Genomic DNA, 18,476 nt, shown 5'->3' with positions numbered 1-18,476 from the left:
ACCACACTCTGGGGTAGGCACTATTATCTTCCCAGTGCTATAGATGAGGAAACTGAGGCACAGAGAAGTCAAGGCACTGGGTCAGAGTCACACAGCCAGGGATTCAAATTCCAAAGCCATTGCTTTGAACCACTCCTTAGATGATGACAATGGTGAATTTTTTTTTTTTTGAGACAGTCATCCTCTGTCACTCAGGCTGGTGTGCAGTGGTATGATCACAGCCCACTGAATAAAGAAGAAGAAGAAGATGAAGAAGAAGAGGAGGAGGAGGAGGAGAAGGAAAAGGAGGAGGAGGAGAAGAAAGAAGGAAGAAGAAGAAGAAAGAAGAAAAAGAAAGAATAAAGAAGAAGATGAAGAAGAAGAAGAGGAGGAGAAGGAAGAGAAGGAGGAGGAGAAAAAAGAAAAAAGAAGAAGAAAGAAGAAAAGGAAAGAATAAAGAAAGAAGAAGAAGAAGAAAAGAGGAAGAGGAAGAAGAAGAAGATAAGGAAGAAGAAGAGGAAGAAGAAGAAGAAAAGAAGAAGAAGAAGAAGGAAGAAGAAAAGGAAGAAGAAGAAGAGAGAAGAACAAGAAGGAAGGAAGAAGAAGGAAGAAGGAGAAGAAAGAAGAAGGAGAAAGAAGAAGAAGAAAGGAAGAAGAAGAAGAAGAAGAAGAAGAAGAAGAAGAAGAAGAAGAAGAAGAAAGAAGAAGACAAAGAAAGAAGACGAAGAAAGAAGAAAGAAGGAAGAAGGAAGAAGAAGAAGAAGAAGAAAAGAAGAAGAAGAAGAAGAAAGAAGAAGAAGAAAGAAGAAGAAGAAAAGAAGAAGAAGAAAGGAAGAAGAAGAAGGAGAAGAAGAAGAAGAAGAGGAAGAGGAAGAGGAAGAAGAAGAAGAAGAAAAAGAAAGAAAAAGGAAAGAAGGGCCTAATAATGCACAGTCCGCCAGATGGATGGAACATTGGAATGACATTTTGCCTATAAAGGGTGTCACGGGGACTGGTCATAGAAGGTGGCTCAATGGAATCAGAGAGGCTGCCACAGGCTGGAGAGGGTGCAAGGCTCTTGGGTGGGGTGGCATGGGATGGGGGACTCACCTGGCAGCGAGATGGTCACAGGCTCGGAGACCAGCTGTTTCTTGCTATTCATGGCTATGCACATGTAGGTGCCCAGCTGTTCCCAGGACAACCGTCGGATGAATAGCTTCTCTCCCATCCCACAGGGCACCCCATTGAAGGTCCAGCTCAGCACGGGCTCAGGGTCCATTGTCACCACCCACTGCAGGATCACAGAATAGTTGAGCTCACTCTGGATGACTCCCCGGATAGCGGCTGGGAATGTCTTCAGTGGCATTAGTTGGAGGCTGTCTGTGCAAACAGGGAACAAGGCCACAAGAGTGGACACCACTCAGAAAAGCTGGGCATTTCTTCTGCCCACCATAGAGATGTCCATTCTTTCGTGTGTTCATTCATTCATTAATTCACCAATGAATGTGTTTGAAGAGCCTCGTCTGTGCCCAGTGCCCCCAATCCAACCCCTTGCTCTTCCCACTTCCAATGGCCAGCACCTGCATCCCGTTGCCTGAGGACTTTCACTGCTGGCCAAAGCCTACTCTGCCCATGGAGGCAGCAGGCTAGAAGTGCTGGGGAATGAGCAAGCCAGAGAGCAGCCCTCCACAATGCCGGGACAGGTTGGTGTATAAATTCCCCAGCTCCCTCGCTGTCATGTGGGATGACTCTGCAGAATCGTTCCACACCAGGGCCCTGAGTTCCCCAATGGGACTGTGCTCCAGTTGCCCATAGTAACCAGCTTGGGAACACAGCTTTTATTATTTCCTGGCTTCTCTGCCTAACTTCCTCACTCTCCAGTTTCTTGCATCTCCCAAACAGACTATCTGACCTTGAATCCTTGCCTCTGGATCTGGGTGAACCAAATCTCAGACTCTAAGACTCTAGGACTTGGGGGCTCAGCATTGATTAAACAGATGCAGTCGCTGCCCTCATTAAACTTACGATTGAGTGAGGAGAGGGTCAACAAACAGACAAATACATATAGTGGTTGTAAGTGCTGTGAGGAAAACTGCACAGGGCTGCGGTGTTGGGTAAGCCCGTTTCAGGTAAGGTGGGTCAAGGAGGGCCTCTTTGAGGAGGTAATGTTTGAGCAGAGTCCTGAAGAAGCAGAGGAAGGAGCCATGTGGATTCCTAAGAAAAAAATGTTCCAGGCAGAGGGAACAGCAAGTAAAAGGCCCTGAGGTGGGTGTGAGCCAAGGTGGGCATAGAGAGGAGGGAAAGGGAGAGAGGGCTGGGAGAAGAAGTCAGAGAGATAATGGGAGCAGATCATGCTGGGGTTTCCTGGGCTAGGGTGAGGACTCTGCTTCTGACTCTGAGTGCGGTGGGACCCATGGGAGGACTGCACAGAGGAGGGACGTGAGTTGGCTTAGGTTTGAACAGGCTCACTCTGACTATCATGTGAGAACTTGACTTTAAGTTTGCAGGAGTGGAAACAGCCCAGTGAGGAGGTGACCCAAGAGGTCCCCACTTCTTGTCCGCATTTTTCAGGTGAAAGGCTCTGAGGTTTGGGGGTCATTAGGGCCAGGGTTCGTGGTTAAGTAGGGACACATCTGGGATTTGAACTCCCAGACCGTACTGGGAACTTCCACTTAGAGCTGATTTCTGATTTCAATGCAATGTTCTAAGTGACAAGAACTTTAGCACAACCAGAGAGCTCACGGAAAGCTTCCTGGAGGAGGTATCTGAGTTAAGCCTTGAAGGAGGAGAAAGAGCCCACTAGGTGTACGAACAAGAGGCAGTGTAATAGCCACCTGGATTGGTCTGGTTTTTTTTTTTTTTTTTTTTTTTTCTCGAAACGGAGTTTTGCTTTTTCATCCAGGCTGGAGTGAAGTGGCATGATCTCGGCTCACTGCAACCTCTGCCCCCCGGGTTCAAGCAATTCTCCTGCCTCCCTATAGCTGGATTATAGGCATCCGCCACCACATCCAGCTAATTTTAGTGTTTTTAGTAGGGATGGGGTTTCGCCATGTTGGCCAGGCTGGTCTTGAACTTCTGACCTCAGGTGATCCACCCGCCTCGGCCTCCCAAGGTGCTGGGATTACAGGCATGAGCCACCACACCTGGCCATGGATTGGGCTCTTACCATGAGCCAAGCACACATGTTAATCCATGGCTTGTTATACTGCAAGCAAGACCCAGGCCCAGGTGTCTAAATCATTTAGTAGACTGTGATCAACATTTAAAACATGGAAAGAAATATTATAGAAAACATCAGAGAGCATTGCTCATAGTAATAACTGTCATTACACTTTCCTTTTGGTTAGTTGTGGGATATACTGGGCATGATGTGAAAAGCATTTCTTACGAAAGCCACTGGATGTATTCATTTAATCCTCACAACAATCCTATGATGTAATTATGATTATTCCTTTTTTCTTTCTTTCTTTCTTTCTTTTTTTTGAGACAGGGTCTTGTTCTGTCACCCAGGCTGGAGTGCAGTGGTGCAATCATAGCTTACTGCAACCTCCACTTCCTGGGCTCAAAGGTTTCTTCAGAGTAGTTGGGATTATAGACGTGCACCACTACGCCCAGCTATTTTTTGTAGAGATGGGGTCTCACTTTGTTGCCCAGTCTGGTCTTGAACTCCTGGGCTCAAGTGATCTACCCACCTTGTCCTCCCAAAGTGCTGGGGTTAAAGGTGTAAGCCACTGTGCCTGGCCTTATTCCCATTTTGATGAGAAAAGGAAGGCTCAAAGAAATCAAGTCCTTTGAAACAAACAGGGCTATTATTTTTTTCTTTTTGAGACAGGGTCTTGCTGTGTCCCCCAGGCTGGAGTGCAGTGGCAAGGTTACAGCTCACTGCAGCCTCAACCTCCCGGGCTCAAGGGATCTTTCCATATCAGCCTCCTGTGTGCCTGGGACTATGGGCGCACATCACCAGGCTTGGCTAATTTTTAAATTCTTTGCTGAGATGGAGGCGGGGGGGGGGGGGGGGTCTCATCATGTTGCTCAGGCTGGTCTCGAACTTCTGAGCTCAAGCAATCCTCTCACTTCAGCCTCCCAAACTGCTGGGATTACAGGTGTGAGCCATAGCACCTGGCCAGGGCTAACATTTACTTGCTGTTTGTCAGGCATTGTTGTAGGCATTTAGCACAGATTAACTCACTTACTCCTCACAGTCAACCTATGAGGTACGTTCTGCTATGACCTCATTGCACAGATGGGGAAACAGAAAGTTACTTTTTTGCAGGGACTCAGGGGCATAATGGATGGCAGAGGGATTTGATCCAGGGAGTTCTGGCTGCAGAGCCTGCACCACCGAGCATGAGTTCCTGCAACCTCTCTCTTTAGAAAGGGCGCTTCGGGCTGAAAATGGCATAGGCAAAGGTGTGGAGCTAGGCCTTTAGAAGAATTAGCCTTCAGACCAGGCACGGTGGCTCATGCCTGCAATCCCAGCACTTCGAGAGGCCGAGGCAGGTGGATCACCTGAGGTCAGGAATTCGAGACCAGCCTGGCCAACATGGTGAAACCCTGTCTCTACTAAAAATACAAAAATTAGCCGGGCGTGTTGGCGCGTGCCTGTAATCCCAGCTACGCAGGAGGCTGAGGCAGGAGACTCGCTTGAACCTGGGTGGCAGAGGTTGTAGTGAGCTGAGATCACACCACTTCACTCCTCCAGCCTCGGTGACAGAGCAAGCCAATCAAAAAAAAAAAAAAAATTAGCCTTCAAATCACAGAAATACAGATGGATGAACCTCAGCGGTCCATAAATTCTCTGGGAGGGGAGTAAAAACCCCTCTGTGCAGAAGCGGGGTTCTAAGCGCGATACCCACCTTTACATTGTACCATGGAGATGTTGCCGGGCTGGAGAGGCGGCACGGAAGTAGAGAGGCCCCAGGATCAATGAATCGTCATACGACCTTTGCTCAGTCCTTTGCTCATCACATGACCACAGGTCATTGACGTCACCTCTCTGAGCCTCAGTTTCCCCACCTGTGCTGGGTTGCTGCTCAGAGCTGCCACTTCTTGGGCTGCTGGGAAATCATTCAGTGTCTGGCACGTCAAGAATGCCCAGTGAACTGGCTCCCTTCACTATTTTTTTTATTTTTTAACGAGGTGATTAGGTTAAAATGAAGTTCTTAGGGGGTGGGCCCTAATCCAACCTGACCAGTGTCCTTATAGGAAGAGGAAGTTTGGACACACAGAGAGACACCAGGGATGTGCACACACAGAAGAAAGACCATGCAAGGACAGGATGAGAAGGCACCCTTCTGCAAGTCAAAAAAGAGAGGCCTCAGAGGAGATGAAACCTGCCAACACCTTCATCTTGCAATCCATCCTTCAGAACTTGAGGGAATAAGTTTCTGTTGATTAAGCCTAGAGTATTTTGCCCAAGCTGACTAAGAGTCTCTGGACTATCTTCTGAAAGGAGGATGGGTCTGGTTACTCTCAGGACTTTGTTTTCCTAATTCAGATATGAAAGTTTGAGTCCAGGTGATAAAAATATAGATGAGGTTGAAGGCTGCTACCAGAGACCTTCTCTACATTTCCCAAGTGACGATTAATGTGTATCTCATGATTGTCTGTTGCAAGGCTTGGCTGGTATAATTTGGATATTTATCCCTGCCGAAACCTCATGTTGAAATGCGATCCCCAATGTTGGTGGTGGGGCCTGGGTAAAGCCGTTTGGGCCATAGGGCGGATCCCTCATGGCTTGGTGCTGTCCTCATGGTAGTGAGTTCTCATGAGATCTGATTGTTGTAAAATGTGGCACTTCCTCTCTGACTCTCTCTCTCTCTTGCTCCTGTTCTCACCGTGGGAGACACCTGCCCCTCCTTTGCCTTCCGCTATGATTAAAAGCTCCCTGAGGCCTCCCTAGAAGCTGAGCAGATGCTGGCACCACGCTTCCACCTGTGGAACCATGAGCCAGTCAAACGTCTTGTTCTTTTTTTTTTTTAAAATAAATAACCCAGTCTCAGGTATGTCTTTATAGCAATGCAAGAACAACCTAACACAATGACAAAAAATAGCCACAACACATTGCAACTCCTCTCCTTAAAAGGTGGGACCTCTTTCCCTCCTGTTGAAGCTGGGCTGGCCATGTGACTTGCTTTGGCCAGTGGAAGGTGGCGGAAGCAATGGCGGTCAGTTTTGAGCCTGGGCCTGAAGGAGTTTTGGAACTTCACCTCTTATTCCTCTTCCATTGCTCAGTGCACAAACCCAGAATAGCCTGCTGGAGGTTGGGAGGCTCTGCGGCCCTCTCACCCCCATCACTCCAGCCACCAGCTGGTCCATGGCCAGGCACATGAAGGAGCTCATTCTCGATCAGCCAACACCCAGACACCTCAACAGCTGACCACAAGAACTGTCCAGCTGGATAAGTGATTGACGTTTTAAGTTTTGGGGTGGTTTAATGGGGAGCAATGGATAACCAGCACAGAATGTGTCCTGTGGGCTCTTCTGGGGTCCTGTGGGTCTGCTTTCTGAGAAGTCAATCCCTCCTACTGTGGGGCCCCACTCACTCTTGACATGGATCTGCTTTGTTGCACTCCTGCGTCCCCTGCTGGTTTCCAGCACAACGGTGTAGCTGCCCGAGTCCTGAGCCGTCACGTTTCTAAGGACCAGGCTGCCTTGGGTTCCCAGCATCTCCCGGCCAGTGTGAGCAGGTCCTGGGAGGCCCTCCGGGGAGAATATCATGGCTGCTGGCTGGGCGTCATACCCTCGGAACCAAGACGTGGTGAGAATACCTTCAAGACTTCCGGGGACAGGAAGGTGGACACTGGCTCCTTCAGTCAAGGTGTTCAGCTGTGCCGAGAAGGGCAGCTCCGAGAAGACAGAGCAGGTGCAGGATGTGAGCAGGGTGCCTTGGAGGAGCAGGGAAGGAGGAGGAGATGAGGGGAGCAAGTGAGACCAAAGGCAAAATGCTGTCCCTGCAAGTGACCGTTCCCAAGCCACTGAAAGTGAGCGTGGAACATCAAGAGTTGCTGATGACGGTGACAATAATGATAAAAGTAGAGTAGAAATAACAGAGAACATTCACTAGCACCCACCACAAGCCTGACTCTGTTCGAAGTGCTGAATGTGTATCAAATCATTGATTCCTCTCCTTGATCCCATGAAGCACACACTTATATTATACTGGATGTTGCAAAAAGTGGTTTTCTACCCTTCTCTGCTCCACTCTGCTGTCTGAAAGGCTGACTTCTCTGAGCTGTGTTGTTGGGGTCCCCTTACCTTTTGCTGCTGGTTGGTTTCTGTCAGCGGGCACATTGGCAGAAGACGAGAGGGCAGCAGGGAAGTAAGTTTGAAGGGATTAGTCCTACAGTTGGCTGGGTCCTTTTGTTCCAGCCCACAGCCCCTGTTGAGTGTCCCTCTCCATATACTACTACTGTCTTCTGGTTCTGGGATCTGCTTTTCTCCTTATGGCTTCTAGCCTGAGGGAGGTGACAGTTCCTTGCTGTTGTTAGCCCCTGGGTGCTGTATTATCCCATGTTGTTCTTCCTATGCCTCACCTACACCTCTGCTGCAAATAGTCCCTGTCTTAAACTCTCCTTACTACTCCCTTAGAGTAGACCATCTGTTTCTTGCCTCAACCCTGATAGGACTGTTATGCCAAATTTACAGATGAAGAAACAGAGGCTCAGAACATTTAAAACATTTTTCCAGGATGTCATAGGTGGTAAACAGCAGTACTGTGATCCACAAGCAGGCAATCAAAATTCTCAGCCACTAAACTATACTGCCCAACTCTTGCCTTAGTTTCTCTCACTTCCTCTCATTAAATTTCCATATTGCTTAGAAATTGGAGGCAAACCCTTGGAGTTTGGTTCTGGATCCCAGCAGTTACCCAACCTATTCTTTCTCTCAGTGGAATGGTGTGGTAGGAATACAAGCTCTAGCCATAAAAGACTAAAAAAAAAAAAAAAGAAAAAAAAAGAAAAAAAAAGATATAAAATGAAAAGAAACACCTGAAAGGTTAAAAAAAAATCCCATCATTTGCAAAGTCAAAAGAACAATGACAACCAGGAGAAACTCTAACTGATGTCATGAAGAGCTTATTTCACTAATATATAAAAAGCTCCTGGAAATCAATAAGAAAAATATCAGCAACCCAACAGAAAAATACACATAGCATATGAATAGGCAATTCATAGAAAAGAAAATTTAACTGTCTCTTGACATAGAAAAAATGCTCAATTCTACTCATCATAAGAGAAATGTAAATTAAAACAAACCAAAATAACCCTTTCAGCAAAGATCCAAAAGTTTGATGACTTGTTGTTATGGTGATGCTGAGGGCAATAGGAACTCCCACACTTTGCTTGTACAACCACTACAGAGGGCAATCTGGCAAAGTCTTTCAAAACTACAAATTCCTATAGCCTTTGACCCCATAATTAAATGTCAAGGAATGTGTTCTATAGATAGACTTTCACAGAACAAAATGACTAGTGCATAGTGTTTTTTTTTACTACACCTTATTTACAATGCAAAAGATTGGAAATACCCAACTCTTCAACAATAGAGGACTGATTAAATAAATAATGAACCATTATTTCCACACAATGGAATAATATAGCTATGCCAAAGAATGAGGAAGAATTCATGAACTCTATGAACTGAGTGGGAAAAAATCACTGAGGAAAGCAGTTAAGATACAAATGACAGCCTGGGCTACATAGCAAAATCCTATCTCTACAAAACAATTGAAAAATATTAGCCAGGCATGGTGGTGCATGCTTGTAGTCCCAGCCACTTGGGAGGCAGAGCCAGGGGGATCACTTAAGCCCAGGAACTGGAGGCTGCAGTGAGCTATGATTGTGCAGCTGCGCTCCATCCTGGGCAACAGAGTGAGATCCTTTCTCAAAGAAAAACAGTAATAACAACAACAAAAACCCACGCAAAAATCTAAGTTCAAGCTGCCAAATAGTCTAGATGATATGTTACTGTTGGTGTAAATGAGGGAGAAAAAATATATGTATTTGTATTGGTTTGTAAATGGATAAAGAAACAGAAAACAGTGACAATTTGTGTGTGTGGTGGGGGGAGTGACATGAGGAACTGGGTAATGTGAATAGGATAAAAAGACAAAGTATTCTATATATCTTTGAGATTAAACCATGAGATTGTATAGCCTACTCTAAATTAAAAAAACTTGAATTAAAGAAATGAGAATATAAATTAGGTTCTTCTTTGCCTCTCTCACACACATGCATGTAGGTACACATAAATTTACACCAGAATGCAGTTACCAGAATTGGACTGTCTGGGTGCAAGTCTTGAAACTTACTAACTCTGGTGACTTTTGGAAAGTTACTCAACCTCTCTGGGCCTCAGTTTCCTTATCTATAAAATGGGAATAATATCTCCTTTTTATGACTTTGTGAGGATTTTTATCTAAGGAACAAAGATTCTCAACTGGGGACAGTGTTGCCACCAAGGGGACAATGGCAATGTCTGGAAATCTTTTTGGTTGTTACAACTGGGGTTGGGGGAGGGTGTCCTACTGGCATCTTTTGGGTAGATGCCAAGGATGCTACCATGTGCAGGTCAGTCCTCAATAACAAAGCACCATCTGTCCTTAAGTGCTAACATATGTATTTTTTGCTCTTTTTTTTTTTTCTTTTTTAACAAAGAAAAAAGATTTATTTTGGCTCACAGTTCTGGAGGCTGGGGAGTCCAAGTGCATAGTACTGGCATCTGGTAAGGGCCTTCTTGCTGTGTTATTCCATGGCAGAAGTGCAAGTGAGCACTCTAGATAGAAAATGGAGTGTTAATATTGAGAAGCCCTGCTCTAATGTTTGTGAAGTGTTGAGAACAGTATACTAACAAGGTGACTGTGGCTAAATGCTTGACATTATAATTATCATTATTTTCATTGTTATCATTCTTGCCTCAACAGCAAGTCCTGGGTGTACGGTAATCACTTATTTTAAAAATCTCTTGAAAAAGCAATATAATAGATGGCTACCTTTAAGGATCAGAAGTATCCACTTACAAGATGAATGTTAAAACATCAGCTGTCTTCCTGGTTAAATGAATGAAATGTGGTGGCTAGAGATAACCACTCCCAGGAGCTCATCACCAGATACAAACATGCTGGGCTCTGGAAGGGTGTGTGAGATCTCAGAAGCAGCTTCAGGTGATCAGCTGACACTGCATGCTGGCTGAGTGCCAGGGACCATGCCAAGCCCTACCAACTTGGTATCCTGACCAGGATACCTCATTGAGCCCCCTGAACAACTCTGAAGTTGGTGCTGGTCTGTTTTACAGGCAGGGAAACTAAGGGACAGCAAATTTGAGTCTCAGATTCAAGGTCATAGTGGAGAGCTGGGAGTTGTGGGGGGTCACTCATTGCCCATCTCCATTGAGTTAATCTCCAGGTCAACAGCTGGTGTAACTGCCCTTCCTTCCTCTCTCTCTTTCTTTCTTTCTTTCTTTCTTTCTTTCTTTCTTTCTTTCTTTCTTTCTTTCTTTCTTTCTTTCTTTCTTTCTTTCCTTCCTTCCTTCCTTCCTTCCTTCCTTCCTTCCTTCCTTCCTTCCTTCCTTCTTTCTTTCTTTCTTTCTTTCTTTCTTTCTCTTTCTTTCTTTCTTTCTTTCTTTCTTTCTTTCTTTCTTTCTTTCTTTCTTTCTTTCTTTCTCTTTCTTTCTCTTTCTTTCTTTCTTTCTTTCTTTCTTTCTTTCTTTCTTTCTTTCTTTCTTTCTTTCTTTCTTTCTTTCTTTCTTTCTTTCTTTCTTTCTTTCTTTCTTTCTTTCTTTCTTTCTTTCTTTCTTTCTTTCTTTCTTTTCTTTCTTTCTCTTTTTTTGAAACAAGGTCTCACTCTGTGGCCAAGGCTAGAGTGCAGTGCTGTGATTATAGCTCATTGCAGCCTTGAACTCCTGGGTTCAAGCAATCCTCCCACCTCAGCATCTCGAGTCTCTGGGACTGTAGGTGCACACCACCATGCTCAGCTAATTTTTAAACATTTTTTGTAGAGATGGAGGTCTTGCTATGTTGCCCAGGCTGGCCTTTGTGATTCTCCGGCCTTAAGTGATTCTCTCCTGGCCTTAAGTGATTCTCTCACCTCAGACTCTGAAAGTGCTGGGCATGAACCACCATACCCGGCCTTGGTGTGACTTTTTTACCCACCCTGCTCATAAATCTTCCATGGCTCCCTAGTAACCTTAGGACACAGTGAAGATTCCTTCTCTTGGTTCTCCTACTACTGCTCCCTACTTCTCTCAGCACTCTCCCCTCATTCTCTGCATCAGCCAGACTGAACTCCTTGCAGTTGTTTTGGCCTTCAGGCCTTTGCCAATGCTATTCTCCCCACCTAGAATATCATTCGTCTTGACTCTTTAACTTCCTGTGATTAAAGTTTTTTGCATAGATAGGCTGGGTGCAGCGGCTCACACCTGTAATCTCAGCACTTTGGGAGGCTGAGGCAGGTGGATCATTTGAGGTCAGGAGTTCGAGACCAGCCTGGCCAACATGGCAAAACCCCATCTCTACTCAAAATACAAAAATTAGCTGGGTGTGGTGGTGGGCTCCTGTAATTCCAGCTGCTGGGGAGGCTGAGGTAGGAGAATTGCTTGAACCTGTGAGGTGGAGGTTGCAGTGAGCTGAGATTGCTCCAGCCTGGGTGACAGAGCAAGGAAAGAAAGAAAGAAGAAAGAAAGAAAGAAAGAAAGAAGGAAGGAAGGAAGGAAGGAAGGAAGGAGAGGAAGGAAGGAAGGAAGGAAGGAAGGAAGGAAGGAAAGGAAGAAAGAAAGAAGAAAAGTTTTAAAAGAAGGAAGAAAGTGAAGGAAGGGAAAGAAGGGAAGGAAAGGAAGAAGGAAAGAAGAAAGGAAGGAAGGAGGGGAGGAAAGAATGGAATGAAGGAAAGAAAGAAGGAAAGAAGGGAAGGAAGGGAAGGAAAGGAAGGAAGGAAAGAAGAAAGGAAGGAAGGAGGGGAGGAAAGAATGGAATGAAGGAAAGAAGGGAAGGAAGGGAAGGAAAGGAAGGAAGGAAAGAAGAAAGGAAGGAAGGAAAGAAAGAAGGAAAGAAGGGAAGGAAGGAAAGAGAAGGAAAGAAGGGAAGGAAGGAAGGAAAGAAGGAAAGAAGGGAAGGAAAGGAAGGAAGGAAAGTTTCTGCACAGGCATTCCCTCTTCTGGTCTTCCTGACCCTTAGGCGTGCTTGCTAATACATACTACAATGTTTGGACGGGGACTTCGAATGACTTTGATGGGGGTGATGGAAGGTCTTGCCACAAAATGACAGGAATAAAGTCTTATAACTTTAATATAATTTATAAATACCTGCTCAAGGTTTTGCTTTTCTATTCTGATGGAATAAAATGCTGCATTCATACACTATCATGGAACAAAGCACACAGAGATGCGGTTTGTGTCAGCAATGCCCTACTTTCTGAGGTTCTGTTTTGATTTCGACAGCTTCAAGGTCTTGCCTGGTCACTGCCTCCCCAGCTTCTGATCTCAGCCCTCTCTTCTGGGTCTCCCTCTTCCCCCTGCATGGTCCTTCCCCACCCACTCTGGGTCACTGCTTCCTGGACATGGCTCTGTCTTTCCCCCTGGACTGTGAGCCCTGGGAGGACAGGGCTGAGGCTGTCTTGGTCGCGGTAGTGTCCCCTCCACCATCCCATGCAGGCTGGACACAGAGGGAACACTTGGGGAGTGTTTATTGAACAAATGACCAGAAAGGAAGATCTCAGGCCATGCAGTCTGCATTCTGGAATTGCGTTCTAACTCTGACACAGCAGCAGGTACCTGGTGATTCCGGCAGTGTCCCCAAAGCATCCTAAGCAGAAGACCTCACATCTTAGCCACCCTTGCTCCATCTGGTGTGGAAGCATAGCTCTACCTGTAGATTTTTAGGCTGCTAGACCTGGGTTCATAACTCTGACTCTACCACTTATTATTTCTGGGCTCTGAGCCTTAGTTTCTCCACTCATCAAGGAGGGAGGGTGAGAGTACCATTTCACAGGAGTGCCTGAGATGCAATGAGATCATGAATTTTTAGGGCTGCTGTACTCATCTGTTTTCACCTTGCTGATAAAGACATACACGAGACTGGGTAATTTATAAAGAAAAAGAGGTTTAATGGATTCACAGTTCCACGTGGCTAGGGAGGCCTCACAATCATGGCAGAAGGCAAGAGGCAAGTCTTATGTGGGGGCAGGCAAGAGAATGAGAACCAAGCAAAAGGGATTTCCCCTTATAAAACCATCAGATCTGGTGAGACTTATTCACTACCACAAGAGCAGTATGGGGGAAACCATGCCCATGATTCAATTATCTCCCACCGGGTCCCTCCCACAACACGCAGGAATTTTGGGAGCTACAATTCAAGATGAGATTTGGGTGAAGGCACAGCCAAATCATATCAGCTGAGGTCAATCTAACTTAGGTACTAGCACTCTCAGCTTGAATGCATCGGCCTCCCCAGGCCAAACCTGTTTCTCATTCTCATTCCAGTGAGAAATCCTCATTCTCATTCCCAGTAAGGAGGTCCTGTTCTCTGGGGCAACCTAACTGCTCTCTCCTCTGCTGGAAATTGTGAAAACTATACTCTACCTGGCATTGTCTCTAGAACATGCCTTCCTTCCTCTGCTTTTCTACACATGGCTTTAACTGAGAGCCTATATATGTATGTGTGTGTGTGTGTGTGTGTGCACGCACGTATGTGTGTGTGTAATTTACAGCTTTATTGATATGTAATTCATATACTGATAGAGTTTGAATATTCCCTTCCAAATCTCATACTGAAACGTGATCCCCAATGTTGGTGCTGTGGCCTAGCGGGAGGTGTTTGGGTCATGGGGGCAGATCCCTCGTGAATGGCTTGGTGTCCTCTCCACGGTAGTGAGTGTTCTAGCCTGGTTAGTTCACTCGATAGTGGGTTGTTTAAAAGGGCCTGGCATCCTTTTCTCCCTTTCTCGCCATGTGATGCACCTGCTCCCCCTTCATTGTCCGCCATGATTGTAAGCTTCCCGGGACCTCACTAGAAGCAGATGCTGGCACCACATTTCTTGTCTTGTACAGTTTGCAAAACTGTGAGTTAAATCAACATCTTCTTTTAAAAAAAAAAAAATAAATTACCCAGTCTCAGGTATTCCTGTATAGCAACACAAAATGAGCTAATGCACATACCAATCCATTTACTCCTACCCAGCACCCCCACCCAACATGTTCTCACCACCTTCTTTTGAAATAGTAGTGGGTTATAATTCAATGTGAATGGTACATTTTTAAAGGGTGACATAATGTTTGTTCTGGACACTGATTAAGTTATAACCTTGCCTCTATTTTTTCTTTTTAAAATTAACAAATACAAATTGTGTATTTTTATGGTGTACAGTGTGATGTTTTAAGATATGTATACATTGCGGAATGACTAAAGTGAGCTAATTAACATATGCATTACCTCATGTCCTTATTTTTTTTGTGGCGAGAACACATAAAATCTACTTTCTTAGCCAATTATTTACTCATTCAAAGTGTACAATTCAAGAGCTTTTAGCATACTCACAGAAATGTGCAACCATCACCACAATCAATTGTAGAACATTTTCGTCATCTCCCAGGAAAACCCTGCGTCTCTTGGGCACCACACCCTAATCCTTTCACTCCTGATGGGATTTTTTTTTGTTGTTTTTTTAAATATAAGAGTAGGCTGGTGTGTTGGCTCACACCTGTAATCCTAGCACTTTGGGGGGCCAAGGCTGGAGGATTACTTGAGCCAGAAGTTCAAGACTAGCCTGGGCAACAGAGTGAGGCCCCGTCTCTACAAAAATAAAAACTTAGCTGGGCATGGTGGTACGTGCCTGTAGTCCCAGCTACTTAGGAGGCTGAGGTGGGAAGATTCCTCAAGTCCAGAACTTAGAGGTTTCAGTGAGCTATGATCCTGCCACTGCACTCCAGCCTGGGTGACAGAGCAAGACCTTTCTCCCTCTCTCTCTTTTTCTCTCTCCCTCTCTCTATATATAGTATTACTCATATATACTCATATATGTATATATCCATTTTTATACCATAAAACTTAGACACCTAGAGATAAACACTATGTTTTGGAACCTTTTTTTTTTTTTTTTGAGACGGAGTTTCACTCTTGTTGTCCAGGCTGGAGTGCAATGGCATGATCTCGGCTTACCGAAACCTCTGCCTCCCAGGTTCAAGTGATTCTCCTGCCTCAGCCTCCCTAGTAGCTGGGATTATAGGCATGTGCCACCATGCCCGGCCAATTTTGTATTTTTAGTAAAGACAGCGTTTCTCCATGTTAGTCAGGCTGGTCTCAAACTCCCGACCTCAGGTGATCCTCCCGCCTTGGCCTCCCAAAGTGCTGGGATTACAGGCGTGAGCCACTGCACCCGGCCATGTTTTGGAAACTTACTATTTTTTTTTTTAAGCTTTATGTTTCTTATTGTTTCTTTCTTTCTTTCTTTCTTTCTTTCTTTCTTTCTTTCTTTCTTTCTTTCTTTCTTTCTTTCTTTCTGTCTGTCTGTCTGTCTGTCTTTCTGTCTTTCTTTTTTGAGATGGAGTCTTGCTGTGTTGCCAGGCTGGAATGCAGTGGCGCAATCTCAGCTCACTGCAACCTCCCCGTCCTGGGTTCAAGCGATTGATTCCCTTGCCTCAGCCTCCCGAGTAGCTGGGACTACAGGCACGCGCCACCACACCCGGCTAATTTTTTTGTATTTTAGTAGAGACAGGATTTCACCATGTCGGCCAGGATGGTCTTGATCTCCTGACCTCGTGATCCACCTGCCTTGGCCTCCCAAAGTGCTGGGATTACAGGCGTGAGCCACCACACCCGGCTGTTTCTATTTCTTTTAAACAAAAAGTAGAATTACATTCAGCAATTCTTACAAGGCATCACAGAAAATAACCTTTGCTCCTCATTATAGAATAATTTGGAAAGTAAGGTAAAAAGCAGCAAAACAAATCCTTAAGCTTAATACTCAGATAACCACTTTGGGCAATATATTTTCTTTGAGGGTTTTTCATAATTTTTAAAATTAATTTTTAATCATACAAGAGCTTTTCCTTAGGAAAAAATGTAGACCCATCTAAAGCCAAATCTCCCTTGACCTCCACCCCTACGCTTGTCCTCATTACACTCTCCAGGCACCTGCTGTTATCGAGAGAACATTTTGTGTTTACAGAGTTGAAGTTTGCGGCACAGTTGCTTTGTTTTTGTTTGAACAATGTTTTGTAAGCTCCCCCACCTCACTTTGCAAACATGTTGTAAACCACTTTCTAAAAGCTGGTTGCTATTTTATCCAGTGGCACAGCCAATTCCCAAAGTACCCCACCCTCCCCGCCCCCACCCCAGGAAGAGCCAGCAACGCACAGCATGCCTTGTTTGCATCATAAAACTACAGCCGCCTAAGAGAAACTTTCCAGCCTCCTTTTCTTTCCTTCCTCCCCTCTGCCTACTGCCCTGAGAGACGCCTAAGACAACGGCTCTGGTGAAATAGGGAAGAGGCCTACCGCGTTCCTTTCCACCTTCCAGACACAGGCCTGAGCTGGGGACAGAGCAATGCTTTGAACTAGGTGGACTTTGGGGTTTTAAAATTACACGGAACTGAACTTTTTTTTTTTTTTTTTTAAGGTGGAGTTTCGCTCTTGTTGCCCGGGCTGGAGTGCAATGGCACGATCACAGCTCACCACAACTTCCGCCTCCCGGGTTCAAGCAATTCTCTTGCCTCAGCCTACCAAGTAGCTGGGATTACAGGCATGCGCCACCACGCCCGGCTAATTTTGTGATTTTAGTAGGGACGGGGTTTCTCCATGTTGGTCAGGCTGATCTTCAACTCCCAGCCTCAGATGATCCGCCCACCTTGGCCTCGCAGAGTGCTGGGATTACAGGCCTGAGCCACCGCGCCCGGCTCAGAACTGAACTTTTAAGACCTGGATAAGGAAGCAATTCATTAACTATCTGAGAGGCAGATGTGTGTGGTCTCTGGAAAGTGTGGTCTGGGAAGCCAGCCCATCTGGCTTCAAATCTTCAGTTTGCCACTTCCAAGTGTGCGACCTGGAGAGGGCACATGACCTCTCTGAACCTCAGTTTCCCCTTCTGTGAAATAGGGATCACACATCCCTGATCTCAAAGAGTTGTGATAAGACTTAAATGTTACTACAGAAAAGCACTTAGAACAGGCTGACAGGCTGGGTGCAGTGGCTCACGCCTGTAATCCCGGCACCTGGGGAGGCCGAGGCAGGAGGATCTCTTGAGCCCAGGAGTTCGAGACTAGCCTGGACAACATAGTAAGACCTCATCTCTACTAAAAATAAAAAATTAGCTGGGTTTGGTGGCGTATACCTGTGGTCCCAGCTATGCAGGACGCTGAGGCAGGAGAATGGCTTCAGCCCAGCAGGTTGAAGCTGCAATGAGCCATTATCAGGCCCCTGCACTCTGGCCTGGACAACAGAGCAAGACCTTGTCTCAAAACAAAACAAAACAAAACAAAAAAACAAAAGCCCCAAACAGGCTGGTGTATAGACCTATTCAGTTACAGTGACCTTCTATTATGGCTGATGTTATTATTTTATGATTGCTGTTATTTATATTTATTATTACTAGGTTGCAGATTGCTGGGGTGAGACAGGGCATTCTGGTGGAAGGGGGCTGGGCTGGGGTCTCAAATTCTGATCCTGCCCCTTGCCAGCCCTGCCATCTTGGGTAGGTGACCTGGTCCCCTCTTTGCACCTCACTTCCCTTCTTCCTAAAAGAAGCCAGTAGGGTCATCTCTTGTGGCAGAGTGACATTCAAGAATTCCCATGAGTTGGGTGCCTGAGCTGCATGGGCCTCAAACTGACAGGGTCGAAGCTCTGAGTGGGGGCGACTTGGACTTGTAAGGAGACTCTCTCCTCCTTGTCCCTGGCCCATGGTGAAGCCACTGTCTCCAACGCACCTGTTAAAAGCAGCTTCCTCCAGGCAGGGGTGTGGCTGGAGCTGATGTCCAGAGGACTCCTCATCTTGTATTCTGTCCAAGGACTGTGCAGAGAAGGTCTCCTCGTCACATGTGGGGTCTTTATAGACCTATACAGTCATGTCTGCAGCCCTGGCCCCGCCCTGCAGGACCCCGCCCACGATGACCATGCCCTACCCTGGCCACTTCCCCACATGACTTACCAAGTTGGCTCGGAAGTCACCTCCAGCCGCATCCTTCTCCAGTATCGGGCCAGTGGTGGTGGTGGGTGGGGACCAGGCTGGGACAGTGTCCCTGGGGAGGGGGCTCTGAGGCTTTGCTCTCATTCTCTCACCCTACAATCCCCACGGGGAGATGGAGGGAGAAGCAGAATCGCCCGCTCCTATCACTCACGTCAAAGTTAAGGAATGGCCAAAGGTCAACCTGGTAGGAGGTGACGGGGCTTTCTGCTGGCCTCCTGGCTTCTCCCCTGGACTCTGAACCACACCTTTTCTCCTCTGTAAAATGGAGGCGTTAATAATAGTGCCTGCCCCAGAGTCAGACGGGGCCATGGACACGAGGCGCTTGGAGTAGTGCCTTGCCATGTAG

At 46.1% G+C, this 18,476-nt stretch overlaps 1 protein-coding gene across 6 annotated transcripts in view; it reads right to left on the bottom strand.

Moving 5' to 3' along the window:
- Positions 1 to 18,261, bottom strand: part of LOC105478511 (immunoglobulin superfamily member 23) — a 28,633-nt gene extending 10,372 nt beyond the window's left edge. For 3 of the 6 annotated variants that reach the window (XM_071087097.1, XM_024791864.2, XM_024791865.2), the window contains exons 1-2: positions 6,504 to 7,885; positions 1,069 to 1,338 (exon numbers count right to left, since the gene is read on the bottom strand). In XM_071087097.1, coding sequence (XP_070943198.1) covers positions 1,069 to 1,338; positions 6,504 to 7,017 — 784 coding nt within the window. In that variant the 5' untranslated portion in view covers positions 7,018 to 7,885. Of the gene's footprint in view, positions 1 to 1,068; positions 1,339 to 4,814; positions 7,886 to 18,087 lie in introns of those variants that run through there. The other 3 variants (XM_011735898.3, XM_011735896.2, XM_011735897.2) reach the window with 3 other exon arrangements.
- Positions 18,262 to 18,476: the final 215 nt, after the last annotated feature.

Source organism: Macaca nemestrina, chromosome 20 (genome assembly GCF_043159975.1).
Source record: "Macaca nemestrina isolate mMacNem1 chromosome 20, mMacNem.hap1, whole genome shotgun sequence".
NCBI classification, from domain to species: Eukaryota; Metazoa; Chordata; class Mammalia; order Primates; family Cercopithecidae; genus Macaca; species Macaca nemestrina.
This window is presented reverse-complemented; position numbering and strand designations above follow the sequence as displayed.